Source organism: Poromitra crassiceps, assembly GCF_964638095.1.
Source record: "Poromitra crassiceps genome assembly, chromosome: 27".
Classification (NCBI taxonomy): domain Eukaryota; kingdom Metazoa; phylum Chordata; class Actinopteri; order Beryciformes; family Melamphaidae; genus Poromitra; species Poromitra crassiceps.
Genome location: NC_139650.1, coordinates 9,948,168 through 9,973,767, shown reverse-complemented (window position 1 = coordinate 9,973,767; position 25,600 = coordinate 9,948,168). Strand labels below are relative to the sequence as shown.

General features: G+C 45.8%; 1 protein-coding gene across 1 annotated transcript in view; it reads right to left on the bottom strand.

Moving 5' to 3' along the window:
- Positions 1 to 9,710, bottom strand: part of LOC310799430 (interferon-induced very large GTPase 1-like) — a gene marked incomplete at its 5' end in the record, with an annotated part of 40,671 nt that extends 30,961 nt beyond the window's left edge. The window contains 2 exons of the mRNA XM_083662012.1: positions 380 to 800; positions 9,495 to 9,710. Of these exons, the coding sequence (XP_083518138.1) occupies positions 380 to 800; positions 9,495 to 9,710 (637 nt within the window). The remainder of the gene's footprint in view (positions 1 to 379; positions 801 to 9,494) is intronic.
- Between the last annotated feature and the right edge of the window lie 15,890 nt (positions 9,711 to 25,600).

Below are 25,600 nucleotides of genomic sequence, written 5' to 3'. Positions count from 1 at the left end.
CTGAGATCTCCACCAGTCTAAAAACAGGTATGTTTAGAATTGGACCTGTTTTTGCTCAAGACATTAGTGACTGACCATTGCCCCATAGTTTGTGTTAGAAAGGCCAAAGATATTAAATCTAAGGGTCATGTCATCTGAAAGCATAATTTTAAAGATTTTATAGAGGAGGGCTTTTTACATGACATATCTCCACGTGGAAGAACGGCCGTTGGTGCATACTCTTTGTTCTTGTTTAATTGTTATTGGTCAATAACTGCACTTACGTCTGTGTAAACTCAATGAACCGTGACATTACTGCTCGTTCCTTCACGAGCCGCAGAGCCATGGGAGCAGCCATTACTGTTTTACTGTTTTTTTTTAGCCATTACTGTACTGTCACCTCGGAGGTCCACCCTGTGCTCCTCCTGTCTGTACGCCATTTCGAACAGCAGGTCGCCCTGCTCCACCTGCAGGAAGCTGGACAGCACCTGGAAGGCCTCGGTGAGACCTTCGTTCACGCTGCTGAAGTCATGTGCGTGGCTGTCAGACTGCAGTGTGCGCTGTAACCAGTTGGCTGAGATGTAGTTCGTGATGAGCTGCTCAGCCGACGTTAGGGTGTCGAGGAGCTTCTTCAGCACTCTGTTCACGTCGGCGGAGATCCGGCCCGGACCACGCTGCTGCACCTTCTCCACCAGATGCTGCAGCTCTTCGACACGCTCGCCGACATGCTGATAGCGACTCTTATTCTTCTCCACCTGCTTAATCAGCCTTAGGATGGACTTCGTTACCGACACAATGGGCTTGATGAACTCCATGACCGGCTGTGTGGAGACAGACAGCACAGAATGGAATGTTAATGAATGTCTGTCTGTCTGTCTGTCTGTCTGTCTGTCTGTCTGTGGGGTCAAGCCTGAAATATGAATGAAAATTATTGAGCTGTGTTGTACTGACTCTTAGGCCATGTTCACATTACAGGCAAATCTGATTTGCTGCTAAAGTCATTAATCATCATTATTTATTTTGCAGTGTTCACACTGCCACAAATCTGTGTTCAAGTGTTCAAGTCGGATCTGTGTGTCCAGACCTCCATATGTGGTTTGGGACAAGTGACACAGATCAGACTTGGAGCGTCCAGACTCATAAAACCAATCTGGATAGAATCATTAATAGGTCATTAAAGTTCACAAATCAGATTTGGCCTCCTAGTCTGAACATGGCCTTAGATTTCCCAAAATATGTCCTTTAGATTTTGTATTGGAATCTGAATGTATTATCTGCCATCTGTATGATGACCTGAGACACTCAATGTATGAAAAAGTGTTTGTTGTTCACCCTGAAGCTTTTTGGTTACAGGATGTGCCTAGACTTGAATTTTTCTTTAATAAGAGAGTCTTTGATATAGCTCAATGTATTAGTAATGCCTGGGAAAGAAGAAAAAATATGCTGTTTGTATAGGTTTGTAATGAATATGTTCTATTTTTCTATATGACACCGTGTCCTTTTGTTTTCTATCTTGCATTCTGAAATATGGAAGCTGAAGTTCTGTAAACCAGTTTTGTATCTGTTTTTGTCGTGTCTCATAAGCCAATACGGGCTGGGCACCATTGGTGTACTGTGTGACACGTAAATAAAGAAATAAATCAATCAAAAATATTATCTCCGCCAGACAAAGCCAGGAGGAGATCGTGTTCAGTCATGTGTGTGAGTGTGTGACACTGAGTGTGTTACCGTCTGACACAACTGAAGTTGTGCATGCTATTTCTCCCACAGTTTTCAGACATGTGGGACCTCAAAACCTGCAGCTCATCGAGGAGAGGTGTGCTATTACTTTGCTAAGAGATTTGTTGTGTGGCTTTCGGGATATTTGCGATTGCTAGGGGGCGGACTGCTTTGACGTAATTTCCCCTGACGGAAGCAGGCTGTGGGGAATGCTTTTTGTGAATGTAAGATGGAGCACGTGTGTGGGAATATTGTCGCAAGACTGAAACACCAAGCCACATGCTGGACTCAGAACTGAGAATAATGGCTTGATGCTGGATAATTGACTCTTTAACTGTGGACTGAACTCATCTGACGTTGTATGTCTGCACATTTAGCTGTCTGGTCAACATTGCCTTTTGGCAACCACCATTCATGTGGTGGAAGAACGCAACAACAGCTGATCGGCAGCCACAGCTGATCTGGCTGTGCAGTCAGGAGCCGGAGAGGAGCGCCCCCCCCCTGTGCGTGCAGGCCAAGGAAAGCAAGCGAGAGACGGGGAGGGGCTAACTCAATGTTATTTGATGCCTATGGAATGACAACAAATATTTTCATGGCAGAACCATGCATAATTGGACATCTCCAAAAACATTTATGAACAGCGCTCATTATAGATATCTACCAATAACACATTTAAAGTGATAACATACTCATTCCTACTCAGTATACGAAATACACAACACACAATACAATATTCCTAAACTGTTTGCATGACTATTAATTTACCTTTTTCACAGCAGGCATTTTGTGTCTAAAAGGCAGGGTAACCACAGGTGCAACTAAAACATTAATGAGGGTTTCCAACTTCCAATCCATTTAGGTGTTCCTGTACTGGGGCCCTCATTAATGTTTTGGTTGCACCTGTGTTTACCCTGCATTTTAGACACAAAATTGCTGCTGTGAAAAAGGCACATTGGAAATAATATCCCATTAATATCTGACATCCAGAAGCACCGCTGTCACCATCAGAGACAGCAGAGAAGACAGCAGTTGTCATACAAAAATCAAAAATGTTATCAAACTCAAACTTCAAAATTTAATTATGTGATGAAAGGTGCTATAAACCATGGCTTCTGCAGCCCAACATTCAAGGGTTCATTCAAGGGTTGTGAGCTACTGCTGTACTGTAGCTCACAATTCCATTAATTCCTGATCTCACCCTCTGTCTTGTAGGTACAAGCTGAAACCCGTCAGCAGTCAGCTCAGATCCAAGAAGTGGAACATGAGCAGCTCGGCAGGTCACACATTTCCATCTGCTTCAGTCAGACAGAATCAGAGCAGGATTTTTTGGGGGGAACAAAAACATGACATAAATCACCAAAGGACAAACAAACAACACAGATCAAATTTAACACACTAAATTCAACATATCAGAATATCATATATCAGCAGGCCTAACAACCTAAGTAACAAAACATTGGGGGGTCAATTTGTACACTTTTATTTATTTATTTTTTATTTTGTGTGTGTGTGTGTGTGTGTGTGTGTGTGTGTGTGTGTGTGTGTGTGTGTGTGTGTGTGTGTGTGTGTGTGTGTGTGTGTGTGTGTGTGTGATCTCGGGTAGGCTACAGAACAAACTATTTCATAAAATGTTGTCCTTGTTTCAACCATAACAAGCATGCAGCAGTATCATGGTGTCCTATAATCAAAGCACCATGCCCTCTACCCCAATTTCATGACACATTTTTGCAACAAGTACAGGCATGTATACCTGATACTCAACTCAGAAAGACAGGATTTACAGCTCAGAATTTACAGTCAAAGGCAACAGCATGTTAGAAAAACACTTCTCAATATAATTTTGGAATACATTTAAGTCACTTCTAACAATATCGCTATGCCCATCTTTTTTCCATTTTTTATTCTTGCACTTATGGGAGAGAAAACAATTAAAAGGGACTTATAGGGGGCATCCTGGTGGCTCACCTGGTACACGTACCACAAAGGCTTAGTCCTTCACGCAGCCGACCTGGGTTTGAATCCGACCCATGGTCCTTTGTCATCCCCTCTCTCTCTCACCACCTTTCCTGTCTGCCTACTGTCTTATAATAAAGGCAAAATGCCCAAAAGAAAAAAAGCGACTTATAAATTGCAAACACATTCTAGGCCTTAAAAAAACAAACAATTATTTTGATTGTCTGCAATGTCCCAAAATCAACACAAAAGCCACACAGTAGCTGCATGCTAAATGAGTCAGTGGTCCCTATTTTGACAGATTAGGAGTGGGAAACAACCAACATATCCTGGGTTAAAGTGGGATTTGGCAGGTGGGAGAACACTTTTTCCACAGTGTTTTAGTTGCATTTCCTTCCAATTAACTGCACTGATATTACATGGTTTCTAGTCATTTATTGCACTGGTCCTTTTTAAGAGTCAAGTGTGTTTTTTCCTCCAAGCCCTGCTACAACACTGACTGGTTTTAGCTTGAAAAGGTGTTAATTGTATACAAAAAGCCAGCACTCTCTTCTCTCGCTCTCTCCCTCACACACACACACACACACACACACACACACACACACACACTTGAAGGTGCCAGAACTGCGTTCCTGACCCTTCCAGCCAGTAGGTTTTGGGAAAGTGCAGGCAATCAAAGGCATTTTGCACTGTAAAATATGTTTTTAGGCCTAGAATTGCAACTAGTAATTCCTTTGTCATTGTTTTTATCTCCCATAAGTGCAATACGGTAACAGAAAAGATACTAGGTATAACAATATTATTCTACACTCAAATCATTAATTATACAGATCTTACCTGCCATTCCTTATAAGCCTATGAGATGGGATCGGAATCTGGCCTCATTTTAATGAAGAGTAGCTGACAGTTTTCAGTCAGTCTGCGGCTATTGAAAGGTAGCCTACAGTTTTGAAGGATGCAGAAAAGGTGTGTAGACTGAACAGGGGGAGTGGCAGTGAGTTGGGGTGGCAACAATTCTGATCACAAACATAATTGGCTTGAAGCTGGCAAAGGCAAAATAGGCCTACTAAAGAACTTACTTTCGCCACTGCCACCAAGAACTTTGTCTTTGACTATAGAGTACTGTAGGGAATGAGTCTGGAAAACCTGGATACTTCTGGTTCTTTCGTCTATTTCGTCTTAATATTTAATCTCATGGTGAGTGCCCGAAGCACAACATGTATTTTGGCGCTATTAGATATGTGTTTTTGGTTATTTTGAATGGGTGGACCATTGGCATGCATTATACACGTCATTCACTTCTTTCCCGGTTAGGAGAAAACCTTTAATTGTCACGCCCACTCATTCATAAAACTCAGTCATCAATCACACCTTTCCCGCTTCTACCTAGCATCACTGTTTGTGGGCGGTAATGCTTAGATTAAGCCAATCAGAGTATTAAGACACATCTTCCCATTCAGCCTATCATCGTCTACCTGTCATAGCTAAAAGCCCCCTGTTTCTCTCTGTGTGGTCTGCTGGGTCTCCTGCGTCCCTCCTCCACCCCATTCTCCTCCAGTCCTCTCCGAGGTCTTCAGATTCAGAAGCCTTCTCCAGCAAGACCAAGTCTACCTTCACCACCACCAGGTCTCCACGGGGGGGATATTCAATCCTACTCCTGGCTGCATCCATCTACCCCTGCTGATCATGACGTCATAATCAAGCTGACGTCATGATGGAGTCTAATCGCCAAAATATATCTATATCTTATGTGCCTACAGGCTCGTGTATCTAATCATCTAATAAATCATTGTCATTCTAGAAATGTGTCTCTCTGGTTGAAATGTAGACATAGCCTAAGATGAAGTCAGACACATCAGTGTTGAGTTGATCCAAGTTTGAGAAGAAAGTCGGAGGAATCACAGATGTAGGCTGGTCATTTCTGAACAAATGGTTGGTTGGATGTAGTGAGCTACATATTGGGATAATCGTTCAAGCAGGGACTCGTTCCCAGAAACAATATGGCGCCCAGGAAATGGTCTTTTATTTTTTGTGTATTTTTGAGCAATAGGTACAAAAGTGGGGTCCTGTGGTGTTTGCACCATGAGGAACCTATGGTCACGATTAGTGATATGGGCAGATTGGAGAGTGTCATCGATGATCGGTTTAATGGTGTTGTGGGTGGGTGTCCCGGGGTTTGCCAAATTGCTACATGTATCTACATCTGAAAGTTGTCACGTGGCCTCAGCTAGGTAGTCAGAGTGGTCGAGTACAACTACAGCACCACCTTTATCTGCTGGACGGATGACAATGGAATTGTCCTGTTGTAGTTCCCCGAGTGCTGCTCTTTCCCTGTGTGTGATGTTATGGGGTGCTGTAGCTCAGGAGGTAGAGCAGGTCGTCCACTAATCGCTTTGAATGAAAGAGGTCGGTGGTTCGATTCCCGCCTCCTCCAGTCTGCATGTCGAAGTGTCCTTGGGCAAGATACTGAACCCCAAATTGCTCCTGATGGTGTGCCAGCACCCTGCGTGGTAGCCTACCGCCATCGGTGTATGAATGGGTGTATGTACCTACTGACTGTAAAGCGCTTTGGATAAAAGCACTATATAAATGCAGGCCATATATAAATGCAGGCCATTTTGTCTGACAAAGGGACACTTTATCCATCAGTCCCACAGTGACAGTGATCTCCAGTTCTGGGCTATATATGTAATCAAACCCCATCAGAGAGGCGGAGACTTTGATAGAGCACTCCTGCAGCGCGAGGCACGCTATATACATGTGATTATATATATTGGTGTTCATGTCTAATTACAAATAGTTACATGGAACTACATGAATGATTTGTAATTAGACATGAACGTCAATGTAATTACTGTGTAATTACATTTGTGTTCATGTCTAATTTTCAGTTTTCTTGTCATGAACAATAAAGTATGTACAATTACATTTTTCATAAATTTTTCATAAATGTGTTCTTGACTTGTCATCTACATTTTAGTACTTTTCATTATAATTTTGCCCCTTGGTACTTTCCATTGTATTTTTGACCCTGTGTTGACCTACATGACATAAAATGAAACTTGATAAAACAGCCAAATGAAGTATGGACCCCATGAACTTGTAGGATTCCACTGTCTGGAAACCAAATGTTGTGAGTGAGGTTTATTAAGAATCATAAGTACAAAAAGGGGAAACAGTAAAATAACAATATAACAAGACCTGTCAGCTGCTGCATTCCTCCTCGAATGTACTTGTTTGGGCACTTTATCTCGATGCCGCTCCTTCGGCGATACAAGATAAGACCTGTAAGGTTAAACAAGACGAGGCAAAACGTTAATGTTGTCAACAACATCGTTGGTGTAGTGCTGTGAGGACACGGGGGAGCGGCTTCTCCAAGGGGTGTTTGTGTGTGTGTGTGTGAGCACGGGCGTGTATAGTTTTGGATTCTTTCATTAGTTTTTGTTTTCAATTTCAGTTTAGTTTTCATTCGTTTTTAAAGTGGGTTTGATCGTTTAGTTTAGATTTTATTTTCTGAAAATGCTTAGTTTTAGTTTCGTTTTTATTAGTTTTATTGTTAGTTTCAGTCTTTTTCCCTTTTTTGTAATATGGGGTGTTTGTGAGGGGTGAGATTCAAAAAGGTTATAAAAGATGAACAGCCCTCCACAAATGACAACTAGTCAAACAGACACACAAGATACAGTAATCTGTAATACTCAATCATAAAAAACATCATCATGAAAACATGGGGGGGATAAACTCTTTTATTCATTTGGATGAACCAACAAGTGGCACTGCGAGACCAACCAATCACCAGCCGCAACTGTAGCAGCAGAACACAGGGAAATGGGAGTGACAGCTCCACCGGGGGTAGGGAGGAAAAAAACATGTCAACGCTCAATACAATTAACTAATTTCTCCCCAGTGTGGATTATCATGAGCAATAACCAACACTTACCTAACAATGACCCACACTGGGTCATAACAGGGGGCAACCAGCAGCAGGCTACATAGGAAAGCAGTAGCAAAATCAGACAAGTTGCTGGAAAAATCACTTGTTTTCATTGTATATGGATCATTATCCTGTTTATGTTTTGCAATCTTCTGGCGATACCTGCAGCGTGGAGTGGCATCCAAACCGGAATCATGTGGTTGCAAACAAGCTAGATGCCTAAAGTAAAGACATTTTCAATCTTTGATATCAGTCAAATATTAAACAATTTAAGTAACCTATGCAGGAAAATAAGTAATGTAATCACACAATCTATTTATATTGCCTTTTATTTATTTCAGTAAATTATTTTAATGTAAGAAACATACAGTAGATTGCATAATTCTTCAGAATTCAGAAAGGGGCAGGAAAAAAAACTCATTACTAATTGTATACTGTAATTAGTTGCTACACTGCTATCACAGTAACAACCTTTTTCTAATTTTCACACTCCTGCAAAAGCAATCAGATTGAATTAAAATTTTATGGTCCATGTGTTTGCTGCAACAAGTAGTAATACCATATACACATGTAAAAGAAAAGCAGGATATACAGAAAAAATACAGAATTTACCATAATAGCAGACTTTGGAGTTGAACGTTTCTTTAACATTGCTTTTGTTTTGTTTTTCATTATAAAACTAAATAATTTTGCCAAGAAGAAGAAAGGTAAAGAGGCAAGTTACATTAGTAGGTACTGGGCTTTTTTCCACCAACAGCGAGTTTGCCTATTTCTTCTCTCAATGGAGAGCTCCACTGAGAGAACAAATTCATCTTCAGATGTGCTTCAGACAAATCTTAGTGTAAAGTGTGTTTCTTGCTGTTTTATATACAAAATTAAACATTAGAATGGCTATAACAAACAGACCTGAAAAAAGTATGTGTAATGTTGTTACCTTAAGTGACAATGAAGTCTAATCAGTATGATTGACAGGAGACATGATCAGAGGGGAGTTTCTATCTTCGGGACCAAGGTATGGGTAGAGTTTCTCAGTGAAGGTGCAGCCAGTAAAGGAGTAGATATGAGCAGCAGCATCTACGTCATAAAAGGAGACCAGACCCCCCTCATAATCCACAAACACCCCCACCTTCTGAGGCTTCGTCTTCAGAGAGAGGAGGACAGTAGGGTTAGCACCAGCTCTGTACTCATTTCCATTCCTCAACAACCATATAGTCCAGACACCATCCTCTGGGCTCAGTGTGATATCTCCCTTCCTGTTGATCGACCCTCTGACCACTCCTAAATCCCACTCAGTATTCCCTTTAACCTGAACCTCATAGTAAACCCTTCCTGAAGAGACGCTCTGCTTTCCTAAGACACAGGAACAAACAGAAAATGTCTCTGGGTTGTCTGGGAGATTCTTCTCTACATCACCATGTTTGACTTGTTTCCCATCATCAGACAGGATGAGATAGGGATGTGCCGTTTCAGGATCCAGAGTCACATCCTCTGCATACTGCTGGACCCTCTTCAGCTCTACATCACACAGCTTCCCCATCTCTTTCCTGAGAGTCTCCTCCAGCTGAGCCACAGCTCTCCTCACAGTCCCCTCATATGGTGGGCGATGGACACGGACCTCTGTCCAGTCCTTGGTGTGTGGAGGAGTGTTCAGGGATCGGAAGCTTTGGAGGAGGTGTAGGTGGTCTTCAGTGTGTGAGAGCTGCTCCACCTCAGCGGTTCTCTTCATCAGCTCAGAGAGTTCCTGTTCCAGCTCTTTGATTAAGCCTTCAGCCTGTTTCTCTGTTGTTTTCTGCTTCTCTTGGATCGTCTCAATAAGCTCAGCCTGGCCTCTCTGCACAGACTGCATCAGAGCAGTGAAGACCCACACACTGTCTGCTATCTCTCTGTCTGCATCTTCCTTGCTGAGCTCTACTGAGTGGTTGATCTCCTGGATCTTCAGTCTTCTCTCCTGGATCATCTGCCGAATTTCAGGCTCTGTCTTCCCAAGCTCAGCCTTCTTTCCTTCATATTCTTCTTTCAGAGGAACAAAGTGATGTGACTTGTGGTCTAACTCAGTGCAGACCAGACACACACACATCTGGTCCGTCTTGCAGAACAGCTGGAGCGGTCCATCATGCTCTTTACACATCCTGTCTTCCAGGTCCTCCACAGGATCCACCAGCTTATGTCTTTTGAGGCTTTTGATTAGAGCCCGACCGATATCGGCCCGCCGATATTATCGGCCGATATTGGCGATTACCGATATATCGGTATCGGTAATATTTGGTGCCGATTTTTTTTTATTATATATATAAGTTATAGACAGCATGGACAGCATGTTGTGTATATTTGATATTTTTTCTTAACTATTTGTTCTATTGTGTTTTTGTATTTCTAGTTATTTATAATTATTAAATTCCCAGTTAAGTTTACTGTTTCATTGCATTGAGTTTATTAATAAGCTGTAAAATATCCTGCCTACATTATTTCAATTCATGTCAACTCAATCATATCTTTGTCAAGTGTTTGATATTTGAGGGTTGCTGATGTGGTGCCTCCTCTGGTCGTTAAGGGCGCCTGTTCGGAGGGAGGGGAACTCGTTGGAATAGCGTGATCCTCCCACGTGCTATGTCCTACCGGTGAAGCTTCCCCTGTCAGGTGAAAAGAAGCGGCTGGCTAACTGCCCATGTGGAAGCATGGAGCCAGTTTTCGGCTCTCCCCAGATCGGCAGAGGGTGGAGCAGCAACCAGGATAAATAAATAAAAAATTAGCACTAATGGGGGATAAACATTTGATTAAAAATAAATAAAAATAAAAATAAAAAAATATCGGCCGATATTATCGGTATCGGTAATTTTGTATTCCCTAAAATCGGTATCGGTATCGGTTTCAAAAATCTCATATCGGTCGGGCTCTACTTTTGATTCTCTGATGAGGCTCCAGGTGAGTCTCACAGTAGGAGACCAGACACACCAGGCAGGACTTCTCGGCCTTCCGTTTGGTCCCTGTGCAGACGTCACAGGGAAGTTCTGCTGGTTTGGCACGTGGTTGGTCTGGGCAGCTGTTGGCTTTCATCTGAGCTGACTTCCTGAACTGAGCAGCCATCTCAGATATGAAAGTATTGACATGCAGCTCAAGTCTTCTTTTGAAACGCTTCTGGCACATGGGACACTTGCACTGGGCATTAACATCCCAGTGCTGAGTGATACAGCTCATGCAGAAGCTGTGTCCACATGGTGTGGAGACTGGATCAGTGAACACATCCAGACAGATGGAGCACAGTAACTGATCTTCAGAGAGGAGACAGCTGGCAGCAGACATATTTGAGGCCTAAAGTGAAAGTGTGAAATAACAATACTGTAACACATCATTCTTGAATATTCATATTGAAACATATTGTTATGGAATCAGGATGATAACGTGCGTAGCCATTTAAGAGAATGGGAGGTGCTAGTGATTTTACGTAGCGAGTGCGTGGTGGAGCGAGAGAGAGCAGGCTCGTTTGAGATGAGCAAATTCTGCGCAGATTCGACCAGCGCCTTGCTTGCCCCATTGCATGATGGTTAGAAAGTTGTCCGACTTGCTCCGTCCTGCCCGACTGCGTGAGTCACGTGACTCTCGCGAGAGCGAGGCAGGCACAGATTTGGAGCGAGGCGCCGCAGTTGCTCCCCACCAACTGCGCCCGACTGCGGATGACAGAGGATGACGAGAAACGCATCAAGCTGAGCGCCCATTGGTTCAACACAGGCGCATCACAAACCCACAGTGAAGTGTAGAAACTTCAATTTTATATCGATTCCAAGCTGTCACTCCATATTTTACATAAATACCACCTGGAATGTCTACATTAAAATAAAAATAAGGAATCTGAAGGGCTGTGTTATTTGAGCAGTGAGTGTGGGTGGCGCTAATGCATGTTTTAATTTGTTTACAAACCGCTGTTAAACCAAACTGTAGAAGAAGAAAAGCAGCAGTGAGTGTGCCGTCGGGGGTGTTCGACTTGTTGACGCCTCGCCTGACTGTGCTCGCCTGCTCTCGTCTGCTTTCCAGGCGAGGCGGCAGTCATCTCAAACGAGCCTAGCGAGTGGGCGTGTGCGTGCGTCAGTCAACGTCAGTAAGTCAAGGAAGAGGCTGTGTATGAATGAACGTAACCTCGCGTCACCAGGCTCTTCTCGGCGAGAAAGAGCCTGGCTCCCGCCCACAATTGATTTTGTCACCCTACTGGTTCCGGCCTAGAGCCCGCCCTAGACCGGATGGCAGCGTTTCTAGCTCGTCAACTTTCACGTTAACTTGACAATTTGACCCAAGTATCAGAATCCTCTTTCACCGTTTTGACCGGTGTGTCAGGCGGTGGTGGCGGAGATGCCATATTGCATAAACGTTTTGTTTTATGTAACGCTAGCTTTGTTTTGATCAGACTCTAGTTTAGGTAACATCACCGCGTCAAGCTAACGGCAACAAAGACGTTGTTAGGCGCATTGCCATCCGGTGTTAATTCTGGGTCCGGGGTTTACGCCCCCATGACAAAAAGCGGGGTGGAAGGTGCCCAGACTAGAATGAACGAACGAACGGAGAAGTCTAACGTTAGAAAGTTAGCACATAGAATAATAATCACAACTGTACTGTACGGAATAAGTGGTCGGTAATAAATGCAACATCATCTCAAGGCTAAAGGTGTGTCCCGGTGTGCTACTGTTTCTCCCGCTGCTGTGTATTTGTGGGTGGTTGGTCCCGAAGCTAAAAGTAAACTACTACTTCGGCCCTGGGAGGAGAGCAAACCTCCCCTGTGCTTCTCGACCACGGTCTGGGAGCAGAAGCAGGAAAGATCTTCCAACAATATCAAAGATGGATTATTGGAATTCAATCAGGAGAGGCCAGTTGGTAGGATTAGACAAACTTTATTTAGCAATCGGCATGCATGGCAAATACTTTGGCGCTTGACTCCATTGGCCAGTGGCGCTGCTCTTGAGGCAAGAGGAGGGCACCTGCATAGGCTAGAAGACCCCCAATGCGCTCCGTGCCGACCCGGAACAGGGTATCGTTGTTTGAGCTGCCGTCGCTGCCCTGGACTGTTCTGGCTCGGGATCCGACAACCAGGAGTGGGGAGCGTTGAGAGATCCGCGATTGTCCACGGGTAGAGAGGACTTGGGGGTGCTGATTCGGTCTCCAGATATGGTGCAAAACAACGCTTCGGAGGCCGGCTTCAAGGGAGATGGACTGCCGTGAGCTGCTGCTGCTATGATCGGCCAGAGAGAGAGAGGTGACGTAGAACCCTTGCTATATATATGAGGATTAACTGACGTCATATTTGACGTCATAGCAGACGTCATACTAGGACTTTTGACAGACCACGTTATGCTAGAACTTGACTGTCGTCAGGGGATGATCGGATTATGCGTGAGTGGCCTTCTGCTTGAACTATGGTCTGGAGACCTCACTATTATCAAAAGTAATTTAGAGTCATGTAGTTAAATTGCACTTTGCTGAAGAAAGACGCGACAGTATCAGTGCATTTTAGAGAAGAGAGAACAAACCAACCAAATCAATGTCATTTAACAAAGTTAATTTCTCACGCTGAAGAAGGCCTTTTGTCCGTTGCTGCTGTGCCCGGACGAGAAATTAAATTTGTGAAAGGACAAGGCCAAGAATGAGTGTACTGGCATGTTCTCTTCTCTAAATAGTCTATTTTCGCCTTGCACCTGTTTTCTCGTTGGATTGAGTGTGCTCGCTATTGGTGAGTCTGGACAAGTATCAGTGCAAAATGAAAACAGGAAACATATCCCATCTGGATACAGCTCAATTATGTATCACATCATGCTCTCTGTTTAAACAGTCAATTATCTGCTGTACTCACCTGTGTATGTCTAAGCACTGAGTTTCACGGGTTTCACTCATGTAGCTATGTTTCACTTCAGGAGTGTGGCGTTGAAACAAGCCGCCCGCCTGTAATACGCTGTAATATTGATGAGATACGGGAGCCTGCGAGATCAAGAAGGTGGAATCTGTGTTCTTTTAAAGCATTGACTGTATCGTTAAAGTGATATCTCACTTTGGTTGGGCATGTTCTACCACCAATACTGGCTGCTCTGGGTCTAGTGTCTGAATGCAGCTGAAGTCATGTGTTGACAGGAAATGCCCAGGGCAGATAGTGTTGGAGGTCAACTGCTCCTGAGTCTCTGTGGCGATGATGAAGAGTAAAATGGTTATATCAACAACAAAGATCACTTCAACACTAAAGTTGATACAGAATGGGCGGGCCATTGAATTCATATAGAATGTTTGATCAACGTGAGCTGCGTTTGATTCTGTGAACGTGATTAATTTCTGTCATTCGCAGTATTTTGCAAAGACAAATCAAGTGCATGAATCATAAAGGATAGAGGTGCTGTTAGCTGCTGTTCTAGTGTGTCTTGTTGTTCTCTGTTTGAGGATCTGTCTCGGCTGGCAGCAGACAGGAAGGCGAGCGAGTGGGACCTCAGCAGCACCGTGGACCCGCAGGATGGGACAGGTGAGACTCACTGGAATTGACCAAAACACATGGACAAATACACAGCTGTTCATAGTAGAATCACCTGCTCCACGCTCTGTGCTTTAACACTGGAGCCAAACTGTTTTGGCATTATCTACCTAATGATTAAATCCAGTAGTACTGCTTTGTTTGTTGTTAACTCATCTATTTCACTAGAGAATAAGTTTTTCTGTGCTTCCTTTTCACCTCCTGTCCTTCAACACCACCCCCCCCCCCCCCCCCCCCCCCCCCTTCCCCCATCAGGAGGCCATCCTACCGTCCCGGCCAAAGTCCAGCAGCTAGTGGAGTCTCTGCAGCAGATCTCAGGTCAGCTCAGCACCGTGCTGAGTGCGTGTCCAGCAGCTGGTGGAGTCCCTGCAGCAGATCTCAGGTCAGCTCAGCACCGTGCTGAGTGCGTGTCCAGCAGCTGGTGGAGTCCCTGCAGCAGATCTCAGGTCAGCTCAGCACCGTGCTGAGTGCGTGTCCAGCAGCTGGTGGAGTCCCTGCAGCAGATCTCAGGTCAGCTCAGCACCGTGCTGAGTGCGTGTCCAGCAGCTGGTGGAGTCCCTGCAGCAGATCTCAGGTCAGCTCAGCACCGTGCTGAGTGCGTGTCCAGCAGCTGGTGGAGTCCCTGCAGCAGATCTCAGGTCAGCTCAGCACCGTGCTGAGTGCGTGTCCAGCAGCTGGTGGAGTCCCTGCAGCAGATCTCAGGTCAGCTCAGCACCGTGCTGAGTGCGTGTCCAGCAGCTGGTGGAGTCCCTGCAGCAGATCTCAGGTCAGCTCAGCACCGTGCTGAGTGCGTGTCCAGCAGCTGGTGGAGTCCCTGCAGCAGATCTCAGGTCAGCTCAGCACCGTGCTGAGTGCGTGTCCAGCAGCTGGTGGAGTCCCTGCAGCAGATCTCAGGTCAGCTCAGCTCCATGCTGAGCGCGTTGGGTTCTCTGGCCCAGAAGCAGGGCGCTGCACCGTACCCCGGCTTCCTTCTGCCTCTGTCTCAGCCCCACTCCATTCCGCCAGCCACCGCCTCCACCCCCCCAGAGTCAGACCTCAGGGCCAGCACCCCCCCCCCCCCCCCCTCGGGCTCTCGGGGCTGTCCTGGGGGTGGGGGGGGGTCCCACGGAGGCTCGGCGGCCACCCCCTCTCTTCGCCACCTCCATCTCTGGTGCATCTCTGGGCCTCTGAGGACCTCGTCAACAGCCGCTGGGCCCAGCTCCTCCCCCGGTAATCAATAACAACCTGTGCTGTCAAACTGATCGGGGGCTTTATATTGAGTGTGTGAATAACAGTTTGTAATATGTGTGTTATGTTGCTATTCTGCAGGGGCCACGATGGACCCAGTCACCTCCAGCACCATGAGGGCCAGTTCAGCTTACTCAGCATAACACTCCTGTTAGGTATCCAGCAATACATGTTTCATAGCAGCATCGCTATCATGACGCCTTTTACATCTGCCATTGGCTCAAACCTGCTCATAACAATACTAAAGTGTGTGTGTGTGTGTGTGTGTGTGTGTGTGTGTGTGTGTGTGTGTGTGTGTGTGTGTGTGTGTGTGTGTGTGTGTGTGTGTGTGTGTGTGTGTGTGTGTGCTCTCTAAAAGTAATGTTTTAAGCAGAGGTGGAAAGAACTCAAATACAAGTAGGCTACTCAAGTACAAGTTTACATTTTGGTTTTATTACAATATCAAAACAGCATTTATAGGTGCACATATCCAACTCAATAAAAGGGATACAATCGATGCATTTTTGGCTGTTTTTTGCATGCTTATAAAACATTTATAATATGATTAATCTTCATCTTTACAAGTTACTTTCAAAATGTAATATACTACATATTACTAGTTACTTTAATTTGGAAGTAATACAATACTTTACAATATTACCATCTGTGTAGAGTAACTTGTTATTTATTACACTACTTTTGCATTACTTTCACCGTAATAACAGCATCCAAAATTGTAAATGTTATCCTTTTCCTTTGTTATTGTCATCTATAGTGTTTTTATTTGCATAAAAACACACAATTTGATTCGGAAATGATTGTATCTTTATTTAAAATATGTGCTTTGATTTTTTTTTAAATAACTCAATGTGTAACTTGTGTTACTTGACAAAGTAACTGGTATAATATTACTGGAATCCTATTGGTAATAAGTTATATTACTGAGTTACTGCTAAAAGTAATATATTACATGTAATATGTTACTTTTGTAATGAGTTACCCCCCACACTGTATACAAATTACATCCAAGGCACACCAAATTATCGATGGCTTACAGAGGACTAGTCTAGTATGATCATGCATCCCAGCAAAGCTGCCGACCGTGGCACAAATTCCAGTCAAGTACAGGGATCTGTCTGGAGGTGACATCATGGACCTACATATAGGCTACTGTGCAAAGTGACAGTGCAAGACAGACTTGGGCAGCAGACTATACATAGGCCTATGAATCCAGATAATATTCAAGTGAGTGTAGCTTCTAGGTAGCTGGTGAGTGTCCCTTTTCAAAAGGAAAATTCCATCCTAAACGTAGTCTCTCCCCTCCCCAGACTCAAATGTTACGTTGAATTGCTGCGCTCTGCATAATACATAAATGAGAGAGAGAGAGCCCTAAAGCACCACAAGACTAAGACTAAACTACAAAAACAAAATAAAAAAACAGCTACATTTGAAATGTACATTTTTTGTACAGGCTCACGGTGAGAGGGGAGGAGGAGTGCATGTAGAGTTCATTATACCATCTTCTATAGCGCTCCTGTGAGGTCGGTCACAGCTCCTGCAGCCGCCAGGTCCCTCAAGAAGAGCTTCTCAGCACTGACGTCATGCACCACCTGGTCATCAGTACAGGAAGTCAACCCATAGAACCAATACATGAGGTTGTTGCCCCATCTTAAATGGACATCAAAATCTTAAATGGACAATCAAAAATACATATTTTTCCTCTTACCTGTAGTGCTCCATTCTAGATCGTTTTGGTGCGCGTTGCCGAGTTTAGGAGATATCGGCCGTAGAGATGTATAGATTACAACAGATAATCCACAGATCTTGTTTTGAGCAGTTTCATGTATCCACCTTATTTTTGGTGGCCATTTTTGCCTGATCTGCTGATGGGTGCTTCTTCCGGTGTGATCCTCCCAGCCTTGTTGCTGACAGCTTGACACCCGTCTGGGCGAACGGAGCAAATCACTAATCAGGTCCAGCTTGGCAAAAATCTCGTCGATAAATATCCCTTTAAGAGCGCAGTGCATTCATGGGTAATCGCCTGCTGTGGCTAATATTAACACTGTTTCCATACGGATCACCGGCGTTAGTTTGTTGTTTATAACGTGGCTATATTCATAACGTTTTCTATCGCAGATGCGTTATTTCGAATCGCACATAGGTTACGCCAAACCCCACATAGGTTACGCCTCGAATCCCACATAAGTTACGCTAAAACGCACATACTTTACGCCTCGAATCCCACATAGGTTACGCTAAAACCACCATCGCAAAGCGTGTGGGTTTCAGGACGAAACAGACTCGAGCCACTAACGTCATCTTAAGAGCACAATATTCCTGGAATGCAAGTTTAACTAAACAGTTACATGTCCTCTGCATTCTACATAAAATTAAGATATTACGGGTTGTTTTATTTTGTATGTTACATACTTATTGACCAAGTTATGTTCAATAGACCCTTCTCACGGGGGCCATTTTGTGTCGAGAAGCCAGGGTAAACACAGGTGCAAGCAAAACACTAATGAGGGTTTCCAAATCCCAATCATGGAAGTTGGAAACCCTCATTAGTGTTTTGCTTGCACCTGTGTTTACCCTGGCTTCTCGACACAAAATGGCCCCCGTGAGAAGGGTCTATTCAGCCAGGTAAGAGACTGAGTGTAGGCAGCCATCTTTTCAAATCAAGTAGAATACATTAGGAAATGGCAAGCTGCAGCAATAGTCACGTTAAAACGGACCTTGTACGCACAATTATTTTTTTACAGTGGGGCATTCAAAAATAAGGTGGTAGGTTACTTGCAGACAGAGAGGAAACAAATTGTTGCATTCTTCTGATCAACTATATATCATGAATTTTTTTGAGGGCTTTAAAGCATGAATGACACATGAATAGATCTGGGGAATTTTTCAAAATAAAAATAATAATTAAAAGCCTCCCAATCCCCAGGCCTAATGACGCCCATGGTGTCCATGATGTGAAATCAAACTTGCTTTTCTTGCTTTTCCTCAGTTTCTCACACGAATGAGTTGACACCACCAGTGATAGCAGTGTTAAAAAAAAGAATTTAACTAATGTATTAACAATATCTTTTGTGATGTTATGTTGCATTTGCATTGTGAACTTGTTTCTGCAACTTCTCAAACACTCTGGGTGCACTATGCACTATATGACACCTGCTAGCTGCTGTGCGTGCACACATGAGCTCTGGCATCAATGTGGTTACAACACTGACTACATTCTGCCATCACAGCAACAGTTCTCCTTTACTGTACGTGTTAAAGACAAACTGTGAAACGGTTGTTTCCACTCACGCTGACAAGCAGTGACTGAGGTTATTTCCTCTCTGTCTCTATAGTTACCAGACAATTATTAAATGATGCAAATATCAATTGTAGCTGTTGAGATCAAACAGCACAGTTTATCAGCCTGTCTCTATCTAGTCTGCTTAATGAGCCTTGAAATGTCTCTTCTGTACTGGAGAGTTATATTATTATATGTGACGTGTGTCCAGGTTTACAGACACCTGTGTGTGCTGTGGTTTGTACTGTGCAACATGCTGCAGCTCTCAGACATCTCCTCCTGTTTTATTCATTTCAATGCAAACTCCTCTGCTAACCAGAGAGCTAGTTAGTTATTAGCATTTTCTCCTGTGCTTTATTGTTCTGTATCTATACTTCTGCTAAAACTATTCAGACAGTATACATGCATTGCTAAGTGCTGTATGTATGAGTACTTTGGGCATCACCATGCTGTTATAGCTTTAATGAGGGCAAATTTACACCAGTACATTGTCACTGTAAAGCAGAGCCTACTGGCCTTTTCAAGGTACTGTAATTTACTGAGCTAAAGGAGCATCAAAGAGTTGTGGGTCTGTTCACATCCATTTATGTGTCTATTAAATTAATGTTTATTCTCCATTCACAGCATCAACTCCTATGGGAACTGAAGATCTTACTGGTTATTCTCAAACTGGGAACCGCCCATGGTAAAATTATAGCTAATTTCATAATGTATTCATGTTTTGTTTTTATTTTGTTTTGATCTGCATTCTACAGATCATTAAGTGTGGTACAGTTGAATGGAACAGTGTCAGACAGCACCTGTACATTTACAATAATGTGTTGCAGGTCCGTAAAGAGAAGAGCATCAGACAACAACAAGAGAGACGTGGGGCTCTATCTTCCCCCTGGCCTTAAATATGCGTTTATCGCCTGGTGCAGTGCTATTAGTGGGCGTGGTCAGGTGCATTCCCTAATTTTTCCTCCGCGCTAAAGCCGGCGCTAACCATTTAACCACGCCTTTTTAAGCTTAGAATTATTCACAACTGTGGCCATTGGTGATCTGCAGTAAAGCAATCACATTCTTCCCTGAATAAAACAATTCAACCTACAGGCAAATACAGATCTGTTCAGCAGGGCTGATGGTCTCCCTGTACAATATAGAACGTTAACTATCGGTGACATTCCTGATGCCATCCAATTCCATGATCTTTATATGTTGTAAACATAACTTTCACAATAGTGAACAAGCCCCCCCACTCGGCTCATTCAGGACAGGCTTAGTTTTATAACTTGTAGGCTACCTGCTCCTCCTGCACATCACAGCACAGGCTAAATGATGCGACATAAATATACATTATGTAAAGTCATGGCATAAATGTGTTTTTGTTGAAAAAGTACATGTGTCAAGTAAGCTAAGTCTTGTTGGAGAGGACATCACAGTACAACCGTGTTACGGTTGTCACATGACCATAACACGTTGTATTTGCGACGGATATATATACGATCTGGATCACATGTATGTTTCACATAGGGTTGTGTTTTGATTTTTATGTTTTATTTTGTCCAATATTGAAATGTTCTAGAATTGCATGTTGTGTTAACATAAATATTATTTCTATCTACTACTTAGCCTACTTAGGCTGATTTGGTTGCTTTTCCTTGTCAAAATGTATTAAGCCTCAATGCATGCTGGGAGAGATGCACATGTGTGTCTGTGTGTGGTGTTTGGTAGGGGAGCCGGCGCACTGAATAAGGCCTGGTTTTGAAAAGCGCTAACCGCAAAATGAACGCCAGGTGGGAAGATTGCTTTAGGCTGGTATTTAAGGCCGAAACGCCCATGCTGGCCTATTCTGGCACTGCGCCACGCCTCTTCAGCGTAAAGCGCATTTCGGGGCCTAAAAACATGACGCTATCTTCCCGAGTCACGGGTAGGCAGGCGCAAAGCGTGTTTCTTTTTTGCATTTAATGCCAGTTGAGCGCCTAAGGCCAGGGGGAGAGTAGAGCCCCATGGAGTACAAGAAAACACACACATTCTTACTTCCATGAGACACCATTTCATTTTTCACTAACACAGATCACACCATGGTTAGAATGAATATATGTTTATTGATAAGTGAGTGTGGTGCGATTGCTTGGAGACTCTTCTAGTACACGGCACAGCCGTGTCCGGAACCAGGATTGCTTGGAGACTCATCTAGTACGAGGCACGGCCGTGTCAGGAACCAGGAACCCAGGGGTTGAGACTCTGAGTGGGGTTACGTCTCTGGGCGTAGCCTGCTAGGTCCTGCGCCCGGGCGTAGCCTGCTAGGTCCTGCGCCCGGGATGAAGACCGCATCCTGGGTGGGAGCCCGCTGGGCTCGGTGTCCCAGGATAACGTACGATCTCCACCTACCCCCAAAAGAGCCTCAACACAGCAGGAGATGGCTCGTCGGATGTCGTCGAGGTCGTCGTGGATGAAGATCGCATCCTGGGAGGGAGCCCGCTGGGCTCGGTGTCCCAGGATGAACGACGATCTCCGTCCACCCCCAGCGAGCTTCAACACAGCAGGAGATGGCTCGTCAGATGTCATTGAGGTCGTCGTGGATGAAGATCGCATCCTGGGAGGGAGCCCGCTGGGCTCGGTGTCCCAGGATAACGTACGATCTCCACCCACCCCCAAAAGAGCTTCGACACGGCAGGAGATGGGCTCGTCGGATGTCGTCGGGGTCGTCGCGGATGTAGCTGTGGTATGCTTGGGAGGACCTTCGTTTTTTACGGAGTCCTTTCAGGAGCATGGTGAGGGGGTGGTTGGTGATGTAAAGCGAAGTGCGGTTGAACTTCTCAGCCGGGAGGGAAGCCTGAAAGGTGACGGAGTCATTTGGCGTGGGTGGTGGGGCCATGGGGGCAAGCGACCCTGGAGTGGGCGCCGCAGCAGAAAGAGCATGTGTGGAGGAACCGGCAGCCGGACGCGCTGCAGCCCAGGTCATTGAAATTGTTGCATATGAGCCGGTTGCCCTGATACAAGTTTGGCCTTCCGCGCCTGTCGCGCTCGCCTGCATCCCAGCTCGTCTGTTGCCTGGGAGTGATGGAGGGTGGAGGGGCGCCGTCCGGCCGTGCGAAGACGGAGGGACCGGGGCCGATCGGGCCTGCCGCCGGAGCGAGCGGCGCGGCGGCTCTGGGCGTGGCTGCTGGTCTATGACGCAGATGGTGGCTGGGTGGGCGGGCGCTCCACAGGACTCTCAAGTGATGGAGACGTGAGCCGCGAATACGCGGCAATAAAGCTCTGTGTCTATCGCGCCCCAGTAGGTGGCCTGATTTTGCTGCTGCACGCGGCCCGGGACGCGAACAGCACGTGATATTGGTAGAAACCGTTGCCGAAGCGCAGGGCTAGGTCCAGGATGATCGATAGGTAGTCGTCTAATTCGACTCTGCGCCCGGGGTAGGCGACCCAGAGGACGTCCCGGTACAGGGAGAAAGTGTAGGCGAATTCCCCCACCGTAAACTCCCTGGAGCGGCCAGCCCTAGTCGACCTAGGCTGGATCCCTCAGAGGACCGTGGTGAGCTGCTGGGTGAGGGAAACGTCGGGTGTGGCTGGGTGGAGCAGTGAGGACAAGTCAATGTAGCTACCTGCCAGGATCTGCTGCCTGATTGAAGGCGGCACGGGCTAGGTGCGGCCTGGTGGGGCTGGACGGCGGGAGCCACCGTAGCCAAGGTGTAGACCGAGGAACTGGGGAGGGGAGGGGCACACAAGGGAAAAACAACATAGGGGTGATGGGGAAGGGGAGGAGGGGGGGGGAGGGTATCCGGTAGGGGAAGAACAGGAGGAAAGGGGATGACGCCGGTAGCCGCGGAGGCCGTGGCGGAAAGAGGGGCCGCGAAGGCCACGGAGGGAGGGGGGTAAGCCGCGGAGGCAGAAGGAAGAGGTTGAGCGGGGAGGGAGGGGTGGGATGCGTGTGCGTGGGGACCCGGGAGAGCGGATGGTGGACAGAGAGAGGCAAGAAAGGTAGACAATGCATTGTAAACTACGGTTTGATGGGGAAGGGGAGGGGGAGGTTGGGGGAGGGGGTGGGGGGCATCGAGGGGGGGTAGAATAGTGGGAATGTTGCGGTGGGCTGCCGAGGCGGGCGGCTGCGCTGGCAACTGGGGGGGGAAAAGACTGGCCGCTGGCGCTGAAGGAAGAGACTGCGAGGGGAGTGGAGAAGAGGATGCGTGTGCGCAGGAGTCTATGGGTGCGCCCCCGCCGCGCTGCGGCTGGAGGGCGGAAAGGAGGTTGAGCAGGAGGAGGGAAGGGGAGGCTGCGGCCGTGGTGGCGTGAGCCTGCTGGCTGTGGCCACGGTGGCGTGAGCCTGGAGGGAAGGGAGGGGGGAGGGAAGGGGAGGCTGTGGCCGTGGTGGCGTGAGCCTGCTGGCTGTGGCCACGGTGCCGTGAGCCTGATAGGAGGGGAGGGGGGGAAGGGGAGGCTGTGGCCGCGGTGGCCTGCTGGGAAGGGAGGGGAGGCGGGATTGATACCTGAGGTGCCTGCTGCTGCGGCGCCGAGGAGGTGTATAGGCGGTGCAAGGTTGCCTTGTTGTCCGCCCGACGGAAGTAGACCCCTCGGCTTCGGAGCTCCTGCTGGAGGCGGGGGATGGTCCAACACAGGTTGGGAGGTGGGCGGCGGCCCGGAGGAGCGTCGCGTGACGAGGCGCGGCTGTCGTCGTTGCCCCGTTCTCCGTGAGGACTCCTGGAGCGGCGAAGGCGGGGAGCTGGGTCGCGGTGCGGGGAGCGGCCCCTGGGGCTCCGCGATGATCGGGAACGCTGGCCGGATCCCGGGGAAGGCTGCCTGGATTCTGGGCGAACCCGGAGCAGCGCGCCCGGGAGAGCGTGGATCTCTGAGCGCACTCGGCTGGACCGGTGTTACGTGCAAATCAACCCCCCTGTACATGCGTGCCCCCCCCTGTGTAAATGCATGCATCCACTAGGGGGCGCATGCACTCCACCATTGAATCTGCCTGTCTTGACTTTCTTGAAGCAAACTCATTGGCAAACTCGAGTCTGCACATGTCTGCTGCGGGGGCGGGGCTTGGTGGGGAGGCAGTTTTGTCCGACCAGCAAACAAGCTAGAATGAATACACCCAGGTGTATCTTGCTAATACGTTGAATTACCAGGAGATTCATGTTGTATTCTTCAACTTGAAATAGATGAAAACATGCACATCCAAGGACCGAGACTTCGGGTAGGTGCTGAGACGAAAAAATATAACAGTGAAACAAATGAAAAAATCGCTCGCACACTAAAAGGACTCCTTTTTGATAGCTTTATTGCACCAAGTGCAGTGGTAACGTTTCGAGCCAAACAGCTCTTCGTCAGACAGTATTCTTCAACTTCAATTCTTTTTTATTGTCACTTTTTACTGTGATTGTAATTTTTTTCCTGATGTAATTTCATGTGTTCCATTGTTGTATTGTTTTATCTCTTCTATTTCTGTAAAGCACTTTGAATTGCTTTTGGCATGAAATAAAGTTGCCTTGCCTTGCCTTGCCTTGCCTTGCCTTCAACATTAAGCTTCTACTAAGGCCTCAGAATCTTTCATAAGCATTCCTTACCCAGACTTGTGCTAGAGTCAAAATGGTTTTTCGTCAATATTCTGTTGTTTTCTATTTGGTCAAGTACTATTTTAAATAAACAAGTTAAATGCAATTATTAGCCTCATTTTGATATGCAGGCAGGCTCCTTCTTTCTTTCTGTGTTCAAAGCAAGTCACAAGGCTGTCTGAAACAAAACAGATAGCCTATAGGTTTTATTTTTCTAGATCTGTGTGCAAAATTGATCAAATGCAGGTATTATTTGATTGGAGAAGTTTTGATACTTGAGTTATTTCGTTTGATTCCTATAAGGTATTGAATACCCAGCCCTAATGTGAAAGGAAGGTTTGAACCCCATGTGATCCTCTCCTCTCCTTCAATGACTTCTGTGAACCTTGAGCAAGGCACATACTCCCAAATTACTCCATTATACGTGTTCAGTTCAGGGGCCTGTGTGTGACTGTGTGTGTCTGTGAAGCCAGATGCTACTAAAGGAAAGCATCAAATATAACACTGTTTTTGTGTAATTTATGAAAGTCTCACACGTAATTTTAACTGTAACTTTCCTAATAACCTAACAACCCCCGCCCCACAGATGACATTAATTACATAACAAATTATGTTTTGAGAATAAAGTTCATTCTTGTCGGTGTTAAATGTTGTGCGTATTTTGGTATGGATGAGGGGTTATTACACTTCAATCAACACTGAAATATAAAACAATATCTTTCTTGAAGTAATGCTCAGCATCTTTCACCAAGGCCCCTTGTACCCCCCTGGTCCGGCTGCCGGATCTAAGCGGCATCAGCGTATCGGCTGTTTGGACAATAGACCCTTCTCACGGGGGCCATTTTGTGTCGAGAAGCCAGGGTAAACACAGGTGCAAGCAAAACACTAATGAGGGTTTCCAAATCCCAAATCATGGAAGTTGGAAACCCTCATTAGTGTTTTGCTTGCACCTGCGTTTACCCTGGCTTCTCGACACAAAATGGCCCCCGTGAGAAGGGTCTATTTTGGAACGAAACGTCTGAAATTCAGGCCAGGTATTTCTTTTGGTTTATTATGGTAATACACCATGCCACCACTAGAAAAAAATCATCCTGGCACCCATAAAGATACTTTACTACATTTACTTCATTAGGTCCAGCAGCCGGTCATTGACTTTCATTATAACCGCCTTTTTGAGACCTCCAGCAAATGTTTACAAAATGCGTGTATTTTAAGTTTTTCTGCTCTCATCCTGGACAAAATACCTTGAAATTTGACCTTAATATCTAACTTTGGAGTTGATTGAAAATTTGGTGGAGTTCCAAGGCTTCAAAGTCCATTGCATAGCTTTCCCATTGGTTTCAATGTTAATTTTGCACAAAAACAAAAAACAAAGTGAGACTCCCAGGTACTTTCCCCAAAAATATATATTTTTCTGGGCAGCAACACAAAAGACTGATGGAAATAACAGAATGAGAAGGTAAGCCCCACTAAACTGGTATCCAGCA